Below are 20,330 nucleotides of genomic sequence, written 5' to 3'. Positions count from 1 at the left end.
CGTGGGTGAGGAGACGGAACGTTATTCTCTTGTTGACGGGGAGCCAGTGGAGGTCTTTCAGGTGACCGGAAATGTGATCTTGGCGGGGGATGTCTAGGATGAGTCTGGCTGAGGCGTTTTGGATGCGTTGGAGTTTTTTCTGTAGTTTGGCTGTGGTTCCGGTGTAAAGGGTGTTTCCGTAGTCCAGTTGGCTTGTGACAAGTGCATGGGTGACCGTCTTTCTTGTTTCGGTGGGGATCCAACTGAAGATTTTTTTGAGCATACGTAGGATGTTGAAGCATGATGATGAGACGGCGTTGATTTGTCTGGTCATCGAGAGGGAGGAGTCCAGGTTGAAGCCCAGGTTGCGTGCGTGGCCGTTGGTATGGGTGCGTTTCCCAGGGCCGGTGGCCACCATGAGTCGTCCCAGGTGGAGGGGGATGATCCTAAGATGAGGACTTCCGTTTTTGTCAGAGTTCAGTTTTACACGGCTGTTCTTCATCCACTCGGCTACTTCTTTCATCCCTTCGTGTAGGTTGGTTTTGGCGGTGTTTGGGTCTTTGTTGAGGGAAAGGATCAGCTGGGTGTCGTCTGCGTAGGAGATGATGTTGAGGTTGTGTTGGCGCGCAATGGATGCGAGGGGACTCATGTATACGTTGGAGAGGGTGGGACTGAGTGATGATCCTCGTGGTACGCCGCAGATGACTTTGGTGGCCTCTGATCTAAAAGGGGGGGGAGGCAGACTCTCTGGGTTCTTCCGGCGAGGAACGAGATGATCCAGTCCAGTGCTTTTCCTTGTATTCCGACGTTGCTGAGGCGTTATTTAATGGTGCTATGACAGACTGTGTCGAAGGCTGCGGAGAGGTCAAGTAGGATGAGGGCAGCTGTTTCTCCGTTGTCCAGTAGAGTTCGAATGTCGTCTGTTGCTGCGATGAGGGCGGTCTCGGTGCTGTGTTTGGCTCGGAAGCCGGACTGGGAAGGGTCGAGGGATTTGTTGGATTCTAGGAAGGCGGCGAGTTGACTGTTGACGGCTTTCTCAATGACTTTGGCAGGGAATGGGAGGAGCGAAATGGGGCGATAGTTCTTAAGTTCAGTGAGGTCTGCTGTGGGTTTCTTCAGGAGGGCGCTGAGTTCGGCATGTTCCCAGCTTTCCGGGAAGGTAGCGGAGTTGAGGGAGCAGTTGATGACGTCTCGGAGATGGGGTGCGATAATGGAGTCTGCTTTGTTGAAAATGTGGTGGGGACATGGGTCGGTTGGCGATCCTGAGTAGATGGAGATAATCAGGCGGATGGTGTCTTCAGTGGTGATTGGGTTCCAGGCGCAAAGGTTGTTGGAGGGGGGTTTTAGTTCAGAGGTGGGTGGGGTGGACTGGTCTCCAAAGCTGTTATGTATGTCAGCGATTTTGTTGTGGAAGAACGAGGCTAGAGAGTCGCAGAGGTCTTGGGAGGGAGTGATGTCGTTGGTGAACTCTTTGACGATGTTGAATAGTTCTTTGCTGTTGTGGGTGTTGTTGTAGAGTCGATCCTTGAATGCTGATTTCTTGGTGGATCGGATCAGTTGGTGGTGTTTGCGGGTGGCGTTCTTGAAGGTGGCCAGGTTGTCAGTGGTTGGGTTTTTTTCGCCATTGGCTCTGTGATCCTCATATGCCAGGAAAGGCCTGCGTTGTTCTGACCCATATCAGAAGTGCTGGGCGGGAAGCATCAAGCCGACCGAGGTAGCCCCATATGCCAGAGGGGGTCACCAGTGAAATGAGTTTGGGCCAAGTGCGCAGGAACTATGACTGCAGAGATTGGTGAACCTATATGCAATGAGGGGGTCGACGTAGGTAGGGCGATCACCTAAGAAGAGTCTGCGGCATGGTCATGAGTACAATGGGAACCCCATAAGTCAGAAGGGGCTGCCCGTATCACAGTGGCCTAGAGTTCAGGCCGTCGGTCTGAACCAAAGAACAAGGAAGGAAAGCGAGTAGAAGAGCTGTGTGAGGCGCAAGGAAGGAGAGCGAGTAGAAGAGCAGCATCAGACATGAGGCAGGCGAGAGGAGGAGAGCAGCGCAAGGAACAATGATGGAGAGTGAGGAGGAGAAGAGCAGTGTGAGGCCTCAGGAAGCAGAGTGAGGAGGAGAAGAGCAGCGTGAGGCACAAGGATGCAGAGTGAGGAGGAGAAGAGCAGCGTGAGGCATCAGGAAGCAGAGTGAGGAGGAGAAGAGCAGCATGAGGCACAAGGAAGCAGAGTGAGGAGGAGAAGAGCAGCGTGAGGCACAAGGATGGAGAGTGAGGAGGAGAAGAGCAGCGTGAGGCACAAGGAAGCAGAGTGAGGAGGAGAAGAGCAGCGTGAGGCACAAGGATGGAGAGTGAGGAGGAGAAGAGCAGTGTGAGGCATCAGGAAGCAGAGTGAGGAGGAGAAGAGCAGCATGAGGCACAAGGAAGCAGAGTGAGGAGGAGAAGAGCAGCATGAGGCACAAGGATGGAGAGTGAGGAGGAGAAGAGCAGTGTGAGGCCTCAGGAAGCAGAGTGAGGAGGAGAAGAGCAGCGTGAGGCACAAGGAAGCAGAGTGAGGAGGAGAAGAGCAGCGTGAGGCACAAGGATGGAGAGTGAGGAGGAGAAGAGCAGCGTGAGGCATCAGGAAGCAGAGTGAGGAGGAGAAGAGCAGCGTGAGGCACAAGGAAGCAGAGTGAGGAGGAGAAGAGCAGCATGAGGGACAAGGAAGGAGAGTGAGGAGGAGAAGAGCAGCGTGAGGCACAAGGATGGAGAGTGAGGAGGAGAAGAGCAGCATGAGGGACAAGGAAGGAGAGTGAGGAGGAGAAGAGCAGCGTGAGGCACAAAGATGGAGAGTGAGGAGGAGAAGAGCAGTGTGAGGCCTCAGGAAGCAGAGTGAGGAGGAGAAGAGCAGTGTGAGGTCTCAGGAAGCAGAGTGAGGAGGAGAAGAGCAGCGTGAGGCACAAGGAAGCAGAGTGAGGAGGAGAAGAGCAGCGTGAGGCACAAGGATGGAGAGTGAGGAGGAGAAGAGCAGTGTGAGGCCTCAGGAAGCAGAGTGAGGAGGAGAAGAGCAGCATGAGGGACAAGGAAGGAGAGTGAGGAGGAGAAGAGCAGCGTGAGGCACAAGGATGGAGAGTGAGGAGGAGAAGAGCAGTGTGAGGCCTCAGGAAGCAGAGTGAGGAGAAGAGCAGCGTGAGGCACAAGGATGGAGAGTGAGCAGGAGAAGAGCAGCGTGAGGCACAAGGATGGAGAGTGAGGAGGAGAAGAGCAGCGTGAGGCATCAGGAAGCAGAGTGAGGAGGAGAAGAGCAGCGTGAGGCATCAGGAAGGAGAGTGAGGAGGAGAAGAGCAGCGTGAGGCATCAGGAAGCAGAGTGAGGAGGAGAAGAGCAGCGTGAGGCATCAGGAAGCAGAGTGAGGAGGAGAAGATCAGCGTGAGGCATCAGGAAGGAGAGTGAGGAGGAGAAGATCAGCGTGAGGCATCAGGAAGGAGAGTGAGGAGGAGAAGAGCAGCGTGAGGCACAAGGATGGAGAGTGAGGAGGAGAGCAGCATGAAGCGGTGGTGTTAAATGTTCCAGATAAGAAATGGAACGGATCATAATGGGGCAGCACACCGGACAAGTGAGGTAGGGGAAGATGGCGCTGCGAGGCCTCCGGGTGGTTATGCGCTATATAAATGGAATTTTTCATTTCATTTCACAAAAAAGAAGCTTGGCTGGTGCTAAAAAGGTGATGCTAACTGAGGGTAGGGATTATGAAACAGTAAGCACAAGTTAGGATAGGAGGGGGCAAGTAAGCAAAACTAAATCCAGAATAGAGCAGCTATGGCAACGAAAGAGGAACTGCAAACACATATTAGTGTCACTGAGGCACACATTTGTATTGTTTTTGTTGTAATGTCAGTAAATGACTAAACAGGGAAATATAATCCGACTGTGGTAGAAAACTCAGAAGGGCACCAAAATAAAAGTACTTCCCGTTAGCTAATCAGATAGCTAAAAATGTGCAAAGATATTTTACAAATCCACCGATTTTTTTTAAGGAATAAGGGTGTTTGAGTACATCAACAGAATCCTTTTGCAAATTATCATATGAATGCACAGAAACATTTTCATAGTCAGAAATACTAATAGGAAGGTCACAAATGGGAAAAAAAATAAACCAAAGTTATGTGTAGATTATGATGCGCTGGAAAATGTTAGTTTCTTTTTGGGCATTGTAATAGCGCCAAGGATAAGGGTGCTGGCTGCCACCTCCCAGCTGATATCTGGTCCATCAACCCAAGTTGCCCTCTTACAGCCGTGCGGGGGTCTTATGTGTGTGTGTGGGGGGGGGAGGGGGAATCCCTGGGAGATGTCCGACTGGGAAATGTCCGACTGGGTTGGAGCAGGGAGTGCGGCAGCAAGGCCTGGGAGTCTAATATTAATGGAGCTAGCGCGCAGAAGAAGCATGAACTTATTAACATTACCATTTAGTAAAGTAGAAAGTGTTTCCCGGCCTCCATCAATGGACTCTCATCACTACATTGCGTGACTTAAGGCTTTTTGATGACGTAGGCCATGGAAGCTTGCAGGGACGGAGAGTTGTGGGGGAAATAAAGACATACATTTCAGCAAGATGTGACAATGGATTGGAAAACATAATGGAGTTTACTTTTTAAACATGTAGTAATGGTAGGGGTGGACGGAAGCTTTAAAACAATGCGGGGATTTCTGATTTGGTAAACGCATTATTCATGCAAACAAAGCACTGCCCTTCCCCTTTTTTTTTAAGCCTTGCAGTATATACAAATATAATTTTGCAACCGTAGGCAAGCTTGGCAGTTTAGTAACAGTCCACAAACTGTGTTTTTAGTGCACAAAAGCCAATGGGGTTCTGTCCGAGGGTGTGCACAGTGCCACAGACGCCTCTTCCCAATTAAAAAGCCAGTTCTGGCTGATGAGCAAATGCTGCCCCTGAGGGCAGATTGTTTTTTTAAACTCTGGTTAAAGTTTGAAGACAATCTGTTGTCCAGCAGCGTGGCATTTACCATCGGTTCCCTTGCAAGGCAAGCAGCCTCAAACTCTGCATCTTCCCGGAACAGCACCATATTGTTGCTAGACGCGGGTAGTCACTGAGAAAAAAAGAGATTCTACTTAACAATCCCTCTGCTGAAATGGAAGGCAAGGTTGTTTTTGGAATTGCCCCGCACTGAAAAGAAACGGAGACCTTGTGAAACGGGCGCCAGAAGAGCCTTGATAGCGTGGTGTGGCGCACTGGAAGTGTTTGACAACACATGAAAAGAATGAAAACAAGCGGATGACACGAAGCATGTCATTCACGAGCGGTGTCTGCAGCGTCCGGGACTGGGGGTGAGCATCACAGCTCGGAACTCTGAGGGAGACAGGGGTAGGGGCTTCACGGAGAACAGCCGGTGGAGAGAATTCGGGATGGGGTGAGAGCAACAGTATCAGGAAAAGAGGGGAAGAGAAGGGGCAGAGTAAGCCGGATGTGACGAGGGGAGGGCACACGAGCCAGGTGGGGGAAGGGGAAGAAAGGTGAGCAGAAGGAGGTGGGACTGAAGTGGGTGGCAAATTGTGAGCAATTTCGCGGCTGCTTTGATGTTCTCAGTGGCCGCATGGCTCACTGTGAACAACAAAGCGGCCGCGCACATGCTCCCAAAGGCTGCAGGCGGACAGATGGTGCGCGCGCCCGAGCACATGCACTGTGCCAGATCTGCCTGCAAACTTTGGGAGCATTTTTGAATGCCCCTTACTATAACTCTCGCAGAACAATGCATGCACGTTGGTTCTACGAGACCTAAAAACTTTTGTGACCAGCGATTCACGCCTGCACGCTGTGATCTACTTCTGACGAAGTGCCAGAGGTTGGCTAAGATGCCACCAAAGGGTGTTTGAGCTCTGGTCGGTAGTCGGAGCATCACACCAGCAGCCATCTCTCCATTAGGCAATTAACCTTTTTTGTCCGCTTTGTGGGAGCAACTCCTATCACTAGAACATGGTCAGCAGTGCTGCAGCCACTTGCAGCGGCATTCCTTACGAACGGCACATTCCCGCCATACAGGATTTGGTTTGGGAGGGCATTCCCTGCACTGCTGAATACTACCATACTGCTGGTGCGGATAAAACTGAAACCAGGCGAGGGGGTGTGGCTTGAAGGCCGATGGAGCTGGCTGTGAGAGCCGGGCTCCGCGTCAGCCCCCGCAAAATCATGCATTAAAGAACCCTAATTGCCCGCCATTGGCGTCGTGCTCGTAGATTGTGGAATCCTCTGCCCGGGGAGCTGCCCGGTGGTCCCTGGGGGGGGGGGGCGGGGGGAGCGTTGGGGGCTCCTGGGTCTCTAGATGAACTGACTCTGAAGCAGAGGAGGCGGCACAAAATGGCGGTGGCCGGAGGGGGAATGCCTGGGGCCCCGCAGATTGACTGGTAATCCGTGTTCCGACCAGTGCGGCAGCGGAGTTGACCCTGGAGGAGTGCGACCGGGACCAGAGGCGGCGGAGCGGATTGACTGACACGGGTCGGAGAGTACCCGGGGCGAGGCATTTCTCCGGCAGCCGCAGGGAGAGAAGCCCGACAAGTGCGGAGGTGGCGATTCGCGAGCAGAGGGCTCCTGACGACCCGGAGGTCCAGGATCATACCCCCCTGTGAACAACGGTAGCCGGCAATTGCAGGAAGGGACGAGCTGGGACCCCCGGTGGGGACTCCTTAGTCCCAGAGCGGCCCAGAAGGCGGAGAGACAAATGGCGGCGACACGGGGGGCAGTGCGTGAGCCTAAGGGACTAACGAGGCTGGGCTGCTGAATGTCAGGAGCTGTCCCTGTGGGAGACCTGGAGTGGCGATGGTCGGTACTTCGGGCGTTTGTGGAGGGTGGCAGCCCCTGCCCAGGCTGAACACAGCGGATTAGAAGTGAGCAGCCCAGAGGGTGCACAGGGCAATTGGCGGCCTGGAATTGAGCCGCCGAGCTGCATAGTGGGAAGAGATAGCAAGGTCTGACGGGCGGAGGCCCCCATTTCCACCCCCCTATCCCCATTGAAAGCGGGCCCAGCGAGGGAAGAGTGGACTGGCTGGTGGCTGAAGAGGGGTCTGAGGGACGAAGGCACTCCACGTGTGGGGCACAAGCGGGGAGATAGAGCCCCTTTGAGCACGGCTGCGGGTCGAAGACCGGGGGGGATCGCTGCAGGAAGGTGCTGGGCGCCATACGGACGCAGTTCGTGAAAGGAGCCCAGAGGGGCTGGAATACGCTGTACAGAGGCAGTGGAGCGTGCTGGAGGGGAGCTGGCCATTTTGTTTGGAAGTCCTGGAGAGCGGGGCACTGACAGAGGGCACGAGCGGCTGCTGACCTGGCGGGGTGAGGATACCCTGGCCGGCACCCACTACCAGAGAAGCAAGGGCCGGTTAGCACCGGAATGCATTGGACTCAGGGAGAGGTGAGAGCGCGGAGGGGGCTGCGATCCGTGGGATGGGGCAGCCTTGAGACCCAGGAATCGAGGAGCTGACCATCAGGTAGAGGAGAGGGACTGACTGTTGCCATTGTGCGCTGTTGGGAGACTGAGTGGCCCTTTCGAGCGGGCGGCACGCCCGGACTCTAGCGGCCAAGGGGAAGAGAATCTGAGGGCCCGAGTGCTGGAAAAGTAAATAACCCCAATCCGCTTGTCTTGCGCCAGGGACCATGGGGAAGCCACGGGTAAAGCAGGGCGGAACTGCTCAACAGTCTGAGGGAGAGCAGCAGGCCCAGGGCGACTTGGAGGAGGCGGAGGAAGCCCAAGATCCGCAATTAAAGCGACAGCTTGACCGTATCCTAACTGCGATAGCGGAATCCCGAAAAGCCCTGCAATAGGACATTGCGCAAGTAGCGACGGGGCTGGGGCTCCTGAGGGCGGACCACTCCAAACTGGTGGACAAGGTGAAACAAGTTGAAGAGACATTGCAGGAGGTAGAGCTGGCCCACAAGGTATTGGAGAGCAAGATGGTGGACGTTCTGGATCGACTCCACGTGCTGGAGAAGCGGGCGGAGGATGCCGAAAGCAGCAATCGGCGAAATAACATTTGAGTGGTGGGGCTGCCGGAGAGAGTGGAGGGGCACCCGAGGGCTTATCCTACGCCCGGTGGTAGCTAGGCTCTTGCATTATAAAGACAGATCTGCTGCTCCAGAGAGCACGGTGAAGGTCCCTTCGAGGTTGATAATAGCTGAGTAAATATATTCCTGGATTATACCTTGGAGATCCAGCGTCGTCACACGTCCATATCAGTGAAGAGGGAGTTGCGGTCGGAAGGCATCCAGTATTCGCTATTGTTCCCTGCAAAATTGAAAATCATGCTGGACGGTAGCACTCTGTTTCATGACACACCGGAGGACGCATGGGCGTGGCTGGAAACTTATAGAGCTGGTAAGGACCGGCCGAAGAGGCGCCCGCAGGGACTCTTGGAGTGGCTGCCCCAGCGTAAGTCACAGCGCCTTCACCATAAACGACAGAAGGTTAAGAAACCATCTCAAGCTCAATTGTTCTTAGGGAAGCAAGACGCGCTGGAAGCGGTGACGGCAATATCTAGCAGTCAAGTTATGCAGTCACCGGAAGGCACGGACACAGAAGGTGAACAGTCACGATCGGACACAAAGGCGTCGGAGGCTGGAAGTGTACGGTTGCCGCAGGTCACCCCGGACAAGGCAGATGGACTCAGATGAGTAATGGTAAATATGTGGGGCAGCTGGAACTGAAAGGTGGTAATGGGGGGCTGCAAATGCATATATTTGATGGGGACGGGCTGACGCTGAGTGGCAGACAGGGAAACTAAGCTGGGTGGCGACCCAGGAACGGGTGAGAGTTCACAGATTGTGGTGTTTGGTTACTGAAAAGTCTGGCACGATGGCGGGGTGATGGGTGGGGAATTCTAAGGGGGACTCAGCGGGGTACATGGGCGGGCGTCCATCGGCACCAGACCCCCCTCATCCAGCCCTTATGGCGAGCCTGTGGTGACTACCACCGGGCCTAGGAGTGTGGTGTGTGCGCGTATGGTTTGGATGGGGACTAACAGTTTTGTTTTAGGGCCTGTTGTTGGGAGGGTGGGGTGAACCGGTGTGTTCAATGTTGACGATGGAAAGGAGGAGCAGTTGCATTGTAATAATGGGGACGGTTCATGATCTGCGATGTATTACTTGGAATGTATGGGGTATACATACTATGATGAGGTGTCACAAGGTCCATGCATATTTAGTCAGGAGGGGGGTGCATATAGCATTGCTCCAGGAAATGCACCTTACTAAGTCAGAGGGAATAGCGCTACAGCGTAGATGGAGGGGACAGGTTTTTAGCACAGCTTATTCAGCGTTTACGAGGGGAGCATTGGTGTGGATCAGGGCAGGGATCCCTTTTCAGATGCTTAAACAAACCATTGGCAGCGAGGGCAGATTTGTGGCAGTTGAAGGGCGTCTATACGGCAGGGAAATAACCCTATGTATTATATATGCACCCAATGTGGAGCAAGCACGCTTTCTAGACAGAATGTCAGGGGCGCTAGCGCAGTTCTTGGCGGGCCCAATAATGTTGGTAGGAGATTTTAACTCAATAGCGGATGCGACCTTAGACAGATCTCACCCCCCCTTGCGAGAGTCCCCAGTGCATAGATTGTCCAAGTATAGGCTTGCATGGCAGGATAGATGGCAACTGGTGGATGTATGAAGTCACATCATCCGCAAGACAGGGATTATTCCAATTTTTCAGCTCTACATGAGCTTCATGTTCGGCTGGATACTTTCCTGTGCTACTCGCAGGTCACAGCTTCTATAGTTAAATCTGAGTATCTTACTAGAACCCTATCCGATCACAACCCACTGTTGATCACCTTGCACTGGACGAAGGAAAAAGCTGACATTCCGACGTGGCGGTTGCGCCCTGAGACATTATTCGACCCGGAGTTCCGAAGAGAGGTGGAGGAGGGGATGACGCATTACTTCTCTGAGAATGCGGGTACTGCTACTAGCAGGGCGGTGGAATGGGATCCCTTTAAAGTGGTAGAGCGGGGCTCTGTATAAGCAAATATATTGGAGTACGGAAAACCTTGTTGCAAGATGTTGAGAAAGCAGAGGGACGGTTGAGGATGGCGGAAAAGGCAAGACCGGAACATCCGGAGCTTCAGAAGGAGGTACTGGAAGCCAAGGAGAGGTTGGCTTCTGAAGTAGAGAGATTGCGTTGTTTCGACTATAGGAAGTATGTTGAGAAGGCTCACGCGGAGGACGAACACTGTTAGCGTGGTTAGCGAATCCTACGCCACGGGGCTCCCCAATACTGGCCCTAGCAACAGATGGCGGTAACATGGACTATACCCAGAGGGGAATCCTGTATGAGTTCCGAGACTACTATGAGAGGCTTTATAGGAGCACACTGACCGCAGATGAGACTGATATAGAATTTTGTCTGGAAGATTTGATGCTTTCGCAACTAGATGAGGAACAGGCACAACACCTAGGTCGGAGCATTATACTAAAGGAGATTAGAAGTGCCATTAAACAGATGGCACGGAATAAGACCCCGGGAGTAGACGGATTGCAAGGTGAATTTTATTTGCAGTATATGGACATACTGGCACCAAGATTACTGGAGGTCTATGATGAGGCAAGGGAATTGGGTCAGTTGCCGGGAACGATGAGTGAGGCCCTCAGTCCCGTTGCCAAAGCCGGGATGAGATAACACGGACAAGGCGGCGTATTGACCATTGTCAATGCTGACTACGGACTATAAAAATTCTTAGCCGGCTTCTGGCATCGCGCCTTGTGCAGCATATGACTAGCCTGGTGCACGAGGATCAGGCGGGATTTATCCCTACCAGGAATACTGCCACCAATATCAGGAGACTACTGAGGGTCTTGGGAGAAGCACCTATATGCTCGCCTATGGTGACAGTACTGACGGTAGACAATGAAAAGGCCTTTGATAGCTTAGAACGGAAATATTTATATATGGTCATGGGAGTTGGGCGAGGGGTTTGTGGGATGGATGGCAGTGCTGTATACTTCAGCGAAGGCTAGAGTGAGGGTCGGGCAACTGATTTCCCCCCAATATGAGGTGGCCAGAGGGGCGCGACATGGTTGCCCACTCTCCCCACTGTTCGCTTTGGCAATAGAGCCGTTAGCCGTGTGGGCCCGATTGGGGCAGTTGTATGAGGGACTGGCCTTCAGGGGGACGCAGCAATATATATTGTTATATGCAGACGATTTATTGCTGTTCTAGGCGAACACGGGTGGTGCACTGGTAGGGGCTGCGCAACTGTTATTGGACTTCGGGAAGGTATCAGGATTGCGAGTTAATTGGTCTAAAACATGTTTATTCCCTGTATTCCCAGGGATAATGGCACCTGAGTTGCCTCAGACGGTGAGGTGGGAACCGTAGTGCCTAGCATACCTAGGAGTTCATATATATCCTGGAAACAATGACATTATAGAAGGGAACATAGGGAGGTGCATATAAGCCTTGAAGGGGAGCATGGAGCACCCTTCCGCTGATGGGGAGGATTGCCTTACTGAAGATGGTGGCATTACCTCGGCTACTATACTATTTCAGGACACTGCGTATATGGGTGCCTTGCTCAGTGTTTGCAAACTTGAAATCCATGATAGTAGGGTTTATTTGGGGATCAGGGAGACACAGGGTGGCCCTCAAGACATTGATGAGACAGAGAGCGGAGGGTGGGTTAGCAGCTCCGGACCTGGAATTGTATTACATAGCGGCGCAACTACAGGTTCTTACACAAGCAGTGGCTGTGGAGTTTAGGGGTCATGTTCTGTCCTTCATAGTAATGCAGCAGCGCGTGGATCTTGGTGATCTCACCTTGGAAGAGAAGACTCTGCGGCTGTGTTGGAACAGAAGCCAGAGGAGGGCGGGAGTGCAGCACCCTTATGCGCCGGAAATACCGTTGGGGATGCTCACCGCGTGCCTCATGGAGGAGACTGGACATCGTTATGGGATTGGGAGCAGACAGGGGTCCAAGTCCTGGGGGACTTGTACAAAGATGGAGTGCTGTTGACGTAACATATGTTACAGGAAAGGTTCGATCTCCCCAGAGGAGGCTTTCTGGTACATGCGGCCTTAGTGGGGCATTCCAAAAGCATTGGAAGGAGGGATTGATAGAGCCTAAAACAACGATGGCGTGCCAGTATGTGGTGACGGCAAGTGGTACGTTTAAGGCAGTTGAATGTTTATATTCCAGAATGCTGAATGAAAGGGTTAACCTCACTAGATAACACTGCACTTGAAATGGGAGGGAAGTATAGGGAAGACCATACCAGAACCCGCATGGGGGCATATCCTACGCAGGGCCTGGAAAGGAACTAGAAATGCGCGATTCCAATTGGTGCACTACTTTATTTTGCATAGGGCGTACTTGACACCTAGTAAGATCATAGAATTTTATAGCACTGGTAATGCGATGTGTCCTAGATGTGCGGCCGTGGGAGCAGACTTGGAGCATATGTTGTGGGGATGTTCAAGTATGGGGACCTATTGGATGGAAGTGGGAGGGCTACTGAATTTAATTACAGAGCGCCACTTGGACTTCGACATGGCTGTATGTTTGCTGCACTGGTTTCCTCACACCTCCAAGACAAAGATAACTAGTAAGTTCATAAATATGGGCTTAGTGTTGCGTTCGAAGGCAAGTGAAGGTCCTAGTGTAAGGAGGTGGAAGGCCGAATTGCTTAAGTGGGCTAGAAGTGAGGGGGCAGTTCGGCTGTGGCAGGCGCGAAGACAGAATAATGAACAAGCATTTACAATGCAATGGTTTTGCCTTTGTTAAAGTTAGAGCTATTGGCATTGCTCTTGACACTCTGAAGCTCCACTCTGCATTCTGAAGCTCCACTCTGAAGCTCCACTCTGAAGCTCCACTCTGAAGCTCCACTCTGAAGCTCCACTCTGAAGCTCCACTCTGAAGCTCCACTCTGAAGCTCCACTCTGCACTCTGAAGCTCCACTCTGCACTCTGAAGCTCCACTCTGCACTCTGAAGCTCCACTCTGCACTCTGAAGCTCACATACACAGCTCGGTAAAACAATAAAACACACACACAATACCTCAGAAGCAGACTCTGCTGTGGGGGAGGGGGATAAGATTTAAAGTCGTTTATAAAGTAATCCTTCAAAGATAGCGGAGCAGGAACTGCCGTCTTATACTTGCAAAAAAAAAAAATGAACAAAAGAACAACATTTCAAAAAGTGAATCAACAAAAAAAGCTGCCTTGAAGGTCACCTTTTGATCTCCCGCACACGGCCCGGTCTTTGCGGGTCATCCCGGCAGGACGGGCACTTCAAAGGGCGAACCTGCTTCAAATGCACTAATTACCGAGGCACATTGCCTGCCTTCCAAAGTGAAATTTATTAAGGAGACCCGCGCCCGAGGATTACAGAGGCGTAAATCACCCCGAAAGGACAGCTCACTCCGGCAATTTCCAATTTAAGGGGCCGGGGATGTGTCCGGGCTTCAGAAGTGCCACTTTCCGCCCCAACCTCGCGTTTTTAATCTTCCGAAGGACAAATTGGGCCGAGAGTCAGGCGGCGAAAGCTGAGAGTGAGACGTGTTTAAAAAGGGCAATTAACTCTCCCCAAACGAGCCTGGCAGCGTGTGCAGGGGGAGGCCATTAACTGCAGTTAGTGGCCCGCACCTGACCAGGATGTGACCACGGGCCAAAGTGCAAGGGGGAAGGGGTTAGCAGGAATTTATCCTACAGTAATAACAGGCACAGGATTAAAGATGGCACCTTGTCCACTCCAGTGTTTCTATTATTTGTACTCTTTTCGGCGCCTAACAATATTCCGAACTACAACCCCCAGAATGCAATGTTTTAACGCAGAGCTGGGTCAGATACTCAGCCCTGACATAGGAACTTAAACTGCCTGGTGAACTTGTTTCCGATATCTAAATATCCTCCAGATCGGTTGTGAGTAGAGATTCAAGAGATGCTGTTTTGCTTTGCATTATGGGACTTGTGGTCCTTGAAGAGATGTAAAGAAGTGTCAGCGCAGCGCTTGTGTCGCTGCTCACACCTAGGCAGGGACCATGTGTGATGTCCAATGTTAGACAGAGTCTGCATGGATCGGAGGCCGGGTGTGGCATAATGAAACAGTACCTTGACCGCCCCCTGCCCTCTCCAGACAGTGCTTAAGTGCCTTTCACGAACACCTTCGCTATCCACAGTACCTTGAGGCTATATTGAGTTCACTTGGGCGCTGTTTAACAGTTCATAATGAGGACAAAGCAAGACACATACTGTGTGCTGTGTGCTTATGCCACAGACCTATGTCCCGCGCTCTCGTCTGTAAAATCACATGAAGATGCAGAAGTGATGTAGCGTCCAGTTCTTATGTTTTGTTTAGGCGCTTTTAATTTTTTCAAACCGGGGATGGGCGGATTATGTGATCTGGCCAGGATCACACTTTGCTGCTAAGAGAGAAAGTGCACAATTATTGTGCAGGGTCCTCGGATGCCTTTTTCTCCCTCGACACTACTGGCCTCATTGCCATATTAGTTAGCGCTGGTTGTGTGGTATTAGAAGGCGCTAGTTGTGCAGTATTAGATAGGGCGGTTGTGTAGTATTATATAGAGTGGCTGTGTAGTATTAGCGTTGCTTGTGTAGTATTAGATAGCGCTAGTTGTGTAGTATTGCTTAGCGCTGGTTGTGTATTCGATGGCGCTGGTTGTGTATATTGCGCTTGTTGTGTATTATTATTATATAGCGCCGGTTGTGTAGCATTAGATACTACTCCCCATACATTTCTGTCAGCCACAGTGACACCGCACACAATGTCCGTGTGTGGTAAATATCTTTCAAACCATTTTGTCTATACTGAATACCATGTCTGGAGTGGGCAGCCCTTTAAAAAGCTTAATTGTGCTTTTGTTCCTTGCAGAGCAGCCCGTGTGCGTGTGGCTGCTTCTTCCAGCGCCTCGAGGCGGGGAGCGCAGTGAACAGTGCAGCACAAGGGACGTGTGCAGTGTCCACCTAACGTGAGTGCAATAATGAACCACTTATTTCTGCTCTTGTGCGACATGCACAAACGAGAGAGGCTGAGCCGGCCGGACACCCAGGCCGGCCGGCCGGACATGCAGCGAGCGGTCTGCAGGGGGGGGGGGGGCAAGGAGGGGGCAGGGCCCCGCCGTGATTGAACCTGTGCACTGAAACACTTTGATGTCACCCCTCCCTCCCCGGATTCCTGGCAGCAGAGTGACCCGCACGTATCCACCCTGACCCCCACGGCCAGGTGCGGGTGGGGGCGGGGAGACACGGAGAGCGGGAGAGGGGGTGGGAACCGGCAAACAAGCATTTCACAAAGCAAGCACTCACAGAGTGACCCGCACGTATCCACCCTGACCCCCACGGCCAGGTGCGGGTGGGGGCGGGGAGACACGGAGAGCGGGAGAGGGGGTGGGAACCGGCAAACAAGCATTTCACAAAGCAAGCACTCACCTGGACTTCTTCCGGGTGCCTTCAATGCCGGGACAGATTCGGGGGCGTTCCCGGCGTCGCGTGACGTCGGCAAAAGCCAAAGAATCTCGGGAACGCCCCCGTGTCTGGTCCGGCATTGACGGACAGGCCCCTCGTCCAATGGCTAGGCTCCATTTATGGAGCCAGCCAATGAATGACGAGGGCCGACCCAAACCCACACACAGTACTCATTAGGTTTTTGCCTGCGCAAAAAAGATGCGCAGAGCGCATCTTTTTCGCGAGGCAAAACCTAAAAAGCGCTGGAGGCAGCTAGGGTGTGGGAGGAGTTGGTTCATGAGCTGGTCAACCAGTCGAGCGTAGAGGATGTGGAATAAAGCTGCATAGGATGGACTGTAACCAAGTATGCACAATCTAGTTGAATATAAACATGCACTTTATTCACCAGGAAGGAATGAACACAGAACACACCGGTGGAAGGGAGGGGGGATGGGTTAGTTGATTGGTTAAGTGAAATGATATGCAACGCTGATGCTAACTGTAATGGCAGGAGATCCGGAACAGGCCATAGCATGCCATTGTTATAGACTGTGGAAATGGGAAGACTATGACTCAGTGAAATGTAACTGTGTATTGGAATTTGATGACCATGGAATAGAATGGCAAGGGATAATCGCTATTTGTAAGGGTGACTGAATGTTCACTGTAAAAAAAAAAAAATCTATAAAATTGTGTTTAATAAAAAAATAAAAAAATAAAAACTGAACCCGGGCCTTTGGGGCCCCAGGAGACTTGCTGCTAAGGATGCTGAGACACCACAGACACTTCCCACTAAGTTCCTAAACGATCAGAAAGGAGAGCTTGAGAATGGCCTAATAGTTTGTATTTCCTGATGCGAGCACCAGGAATGGAAAATAACCCTGGACATGTTACATGAAGGAGGGTGGGACAGAATAGTCTGACAAGTACTTGAACCCGGAGGATGATGAGGAGTCTTCAAGACACTGAGCGCCGTGGACAGGGGTTATTTATTCTCCAACCCTACCAGGATTGAGCCTTAGGATAAAACTGAGGTTAAATATGCACTGTACTCACTTTACAAATCTGAACGGATGGAAAGAGAATCATCAAAATCAACTGTTGTAAAATATTTGGGAAATGAACTGTGTAGACAACGGCTCCCGCTGTATCTTTTCCTAGCTGTGACCAGCTGGGAGAGATCACTTTTGTTTTGTCTAAGAGCGGGTTCAGTGAAATTTTTGTTGGCATTTCCCCTGGGTTATCGACACAGCACAGAATACAATCCATGCCTGTGTGATGGTGTCAGTACACAGGATGATCTGCACTTTCTATTCTTCTGCAAATTTTACTTAAGATATATCAAATGGTTTTTAACTCCATATTTTAAGAAACACAGACCCCTTTCTCTAGAGGAGTCTTACTTAATGTTGGTTTCCCTGGATTCAGATGAATTAATCTTTCGCACCAGCACTTTTCTGAGACTGATAACAAGAGTGCGTAAAACAATGGAAAATCCTCGATGTTTGCCTCATTAGAACTGCATTATATTTTAATTATGAATTTCTGTAATGATGTGTATGTAAATGATTTGTTCTTATCTGGTACTTTTATGAATTTTATGAAATTCGAATAAAGGTCTTTTGAACTTGAACTTGAGGATGATGATGCTTCTGAATGTTGTATTCCTTTGCATGTGTAGAATTAGAAATAAAATACTAATTTTTCTTATAAAACAAGTACTTACCTGAACATTGATTTATTGTTTGCACTTTGAGTTGTGAGTCGTATTTGCTGGCCTGTTTCCACAACACCCCCGCATCAGAGTCTGGCCCTGAGGGGGCACCAAAACCAGCCCTGCCAAGTATCACGCACCAGGCGTGATACTAACGCATTTTTGTGCTGGTGGCCGCATCACTGCACTCAAATGCATTAGTCGCGCATTTACACAAAGTTCCCTGATACACTGGGAGATCTTGAAGTGCTTCATCGCTAAATAAAAGCCACCTGCGTGGGCAATTCCTGCGCTATTTACAGCTTAATATTCTGTTACAGAGGCACTCATTTGTTGCCATGGCGACCCCTATAAGTGTAAGACCTCAATCAGAAACATTGTTGGCGCGGCAAGAATAAAGTGTTGAGGTTTCATTTCTCAAGCTGCAGGCTGGTTAGAGGGTCTTCCCAATCACAAACTATTAAGCGCCAACCTCACCCAGCCTCACGTGGAGAATCCATTGTCACTGCAGTCAATTTATCTAACGTGGTCAGTGACATGAGTGGGGTTGGGTGTTACTCCAGAATTCATAGGTCACGGAGGAGGGTGGGAGAGCAGGTCAAAGGCTGTGACCGTCATGTTTGAACAAACGTGAATCCACCAGCAGCACTCTGCCTCTATGTAACTTGGTTTAACAATAATGCCACGCTCGTTTTACTGAATGTTGCACCCCATAATTATGCATTTGTTCCATTATTGTTTAAATTCCGTAATCTTTTATTTTTCATGCTGCTCATGCTCCCGTAGGCTGTTGTGTATGTGTGTGGCAGGCTTATACACAGTGCGATCTCTGGATCAGATCTCAGATAGATCGCCTCTGCCAGGACCTGCCGCCCTGCTCTGAAGCTGCTGTGTAAACATGTTATTGTGGCACAAACAAGACTTTGTTTGAGTCAAGGTAATAGAGCCACTCTCACTTTTGATGCAGCCCCATGGTGCCACTCTCCCAGCACAGAATTGGGGTCGGTGTGACAGATAAGTAAACAGGCATCGATTCACGCCTGGCAATTTATTTTTTTTACCATTGTTTCACAGCAGTGCAGTACCCCAGAGTGACGCATTATACGAAAATCCAAACGCATAAAATCAATTTTGACTTTATCTTACATATATGGAGAAGTGTGGCTCACGGTGTAGAGCAGGCAGACCCTGAAGCAGAGGTCAGACCCGGGACCAGGGTTCAATTCCCGACGCGGCAGGATCTTGAGCTCAAATGTCCACGGACTTGATAATTCTCGCTTCGGTGCCTGCTCTAATCATGGGTTCTCACTCTGCAACTCTGGGCATTAAGCTTGCTTGATCTCCACAACGGCCCCCCGCGGCGGGATGCCTGGCTTTCACCTTGGGGATGCCCTGTAGGGGCTATCTCACAGGGCAAACGCCGAGATACCCTTCGGGTCATCGAGCGCTATATAAGAATACACATACATACATACATTTCCTAAAAGTATTTGCAACATTTTAAAGTAGTGTTTTTATGAAACAGATAGGCGTCTTCTACAGTGCACTGAGTTGGTTTGTTATAGCTGTTTGAATTAGTTCAAACTTATAGAGGAGTGCTTATTATGGGGTATGATAGAGCGCTGTGTGGCTGAGGTTGAAGACTTGGAGAGCTTCCCGCGGTGCCCGTCGATGGGGCAAATAATGGTGTTCAGACTTTTCAACTCTTTGCAGAGAGGTGTTCACGTGTGCCAATTGTGATTGCTATCTTATATAAAAGTGTGTGAAGGAGTAATAAACAGATGTGAAAATCCTGAGTGCATAAAATGAAAAGTGGGTTTGAAGGTGAGGAAAGAGAGGGTTGGTAGGTGCCTTGGGCCTCATTTGTACCATCTTAACATCCAACTATAGCAATAAACTATATAAAGTTGACTAATCAACCTTTGCAAAGGGCCTTCCACTGCTCAGTAACATGTTGTGTTTTTACAAACTTTTGAACAGTTTGAGGTGGAAACAACGTTTTTTTTTTTTAATCTGCAGATTATGCAGCAGATGATGGATTATATGGCAAATCTACAATTATGCTAAAATACCAGCGCAATCCCATAATTCCAGTGGCCCTGTCATATGCACACTGACACCCCCAAAATGTCACACTGTAAACTTTGCAGCTATGTTTCTGGTCTCAAATGGGTGTGATTTCTGATATTCATAAATGTCCCTTGTCTTCATTGCTTTATTTTTGCTCGCGAGTTTGTGTCACTCAGAATTACACTGAAATGATGAAAATGTCCCACTTAAGCAATCTGAAGCCTTGGCAGCCATGCAAACCGCCTGTTGGGACCCCCAGACACTCAAGGGCTCACCCCAGGGGGTCTCAGGCCCCATAATAAAGCCCCCCCCCCCCATATCTCCCACAGGGACACTAGAGCCCCCCCCCCCCACCCCCTCACAGAGCCCTGGGAGACCCCCCCAGGGGCAGCTGCCACTCCCCCCCCCCCCACTCCACACCGCCCCGCCCCGCCCCCCCCCAGGGGCAGCTGCCACTCCCCCCCCCCCCCCCCCTCCACACCGCCCCCCCCAGGAGCAGCTGCCACTCTCCCCCCCCCCAGGGGCAGCTGCCACTCCCTCCCCCTCCCCCCCACTCACCCTCCAGCCGGGGTCTGAACTCGCAGTCGCAGCCCCCGGCCCCCAGGCCGCAGCTCAGGGCCCGCAGGTCCCAGGGGGCGCCGGGGGCGGCCAGGAGCAGCAGCAGCAGCAGCAGCGGCGCGAGCGGCGACATTCGGGGTCAGAGGGGCACTTCCGGGTCCGGATACCGGCCAGCGAGGCGGGTGTCAGGAAGACGTACTACAGTTCCCGGCGTGCACAGCGACTCCAGGCCTGCGCCAGCACAGTACTACACCTCCCGGCGTGCACAGCGACTCCAGGCCTGCGCCAGCACAGTACTACACCTCCCGGCGTGCACAGCGACTCCAGGCCAGCGCCAGCACAGTACTACACCTCCCGGCGTGCACAGCGACGCTAGACGTACACTGAGGCCTGCGCCAGCACAGTACTACACCTCCCGGCGTGCACAGCGACTCTCGGCGTGTACACCGAGGCCTGCACCACGGCAGTACTACATCTCCCGGCGTGCTCTGCGGCGCCAGTCCTCCACTGAAGGGCCTCGCTCACAGAAGTGCTACGCTTCCCGGCATGCACTGTGGCTCCAGGCCTGCACTG

At 51.5% G+C, this 20,330-nt stretch overlaps 1 protein-coding gene across 1 annotated transcript in view; it reads right to left on the bottom strand.

The window, feature by feature from the left end:
* The window catches only part of LOC147668310 (prosalusin-like), a 34,338-nt gene extending 14,396 nt beyond the window's left edge, over positions 1-19,942 (bottom strand). Inside the window, exon 1 of the mRNA XM_086948616.1 lies at positions 19,758-19,942. Coding sequence (XP_086804742.1) covers positions 19,758-19,890 — 133 coding nt within the window. The 5' untranslated portion in view covers positions 19,891-19,942. The remainder of the gene's footprint in view (positions 1-19,757) is intronic.
* Between the last annotated feature and the right edge of the window lie 388 nt (positions 19,943-20,330).

This window comes from Lissotriton vulgaris, unplaced genomic scaffold (assembly GCF_964263255.1).
Source record: "Lissotriton vulgaris unplaced genomic scaffold, aLisVul1.2 SCAFFOLD_2110, whole genome shotgun sequence".
Taxonomy (NCBI): domain Eukaryota; kingdom Metazoa; phylum Chordata; class Amphibia; order Caudata; family Salamandridae; genus Lissotriton; species Lissotriton vulgaris.
This window is presented reverse-complemented; position numbering and strand designations above follow the sequence as displayed.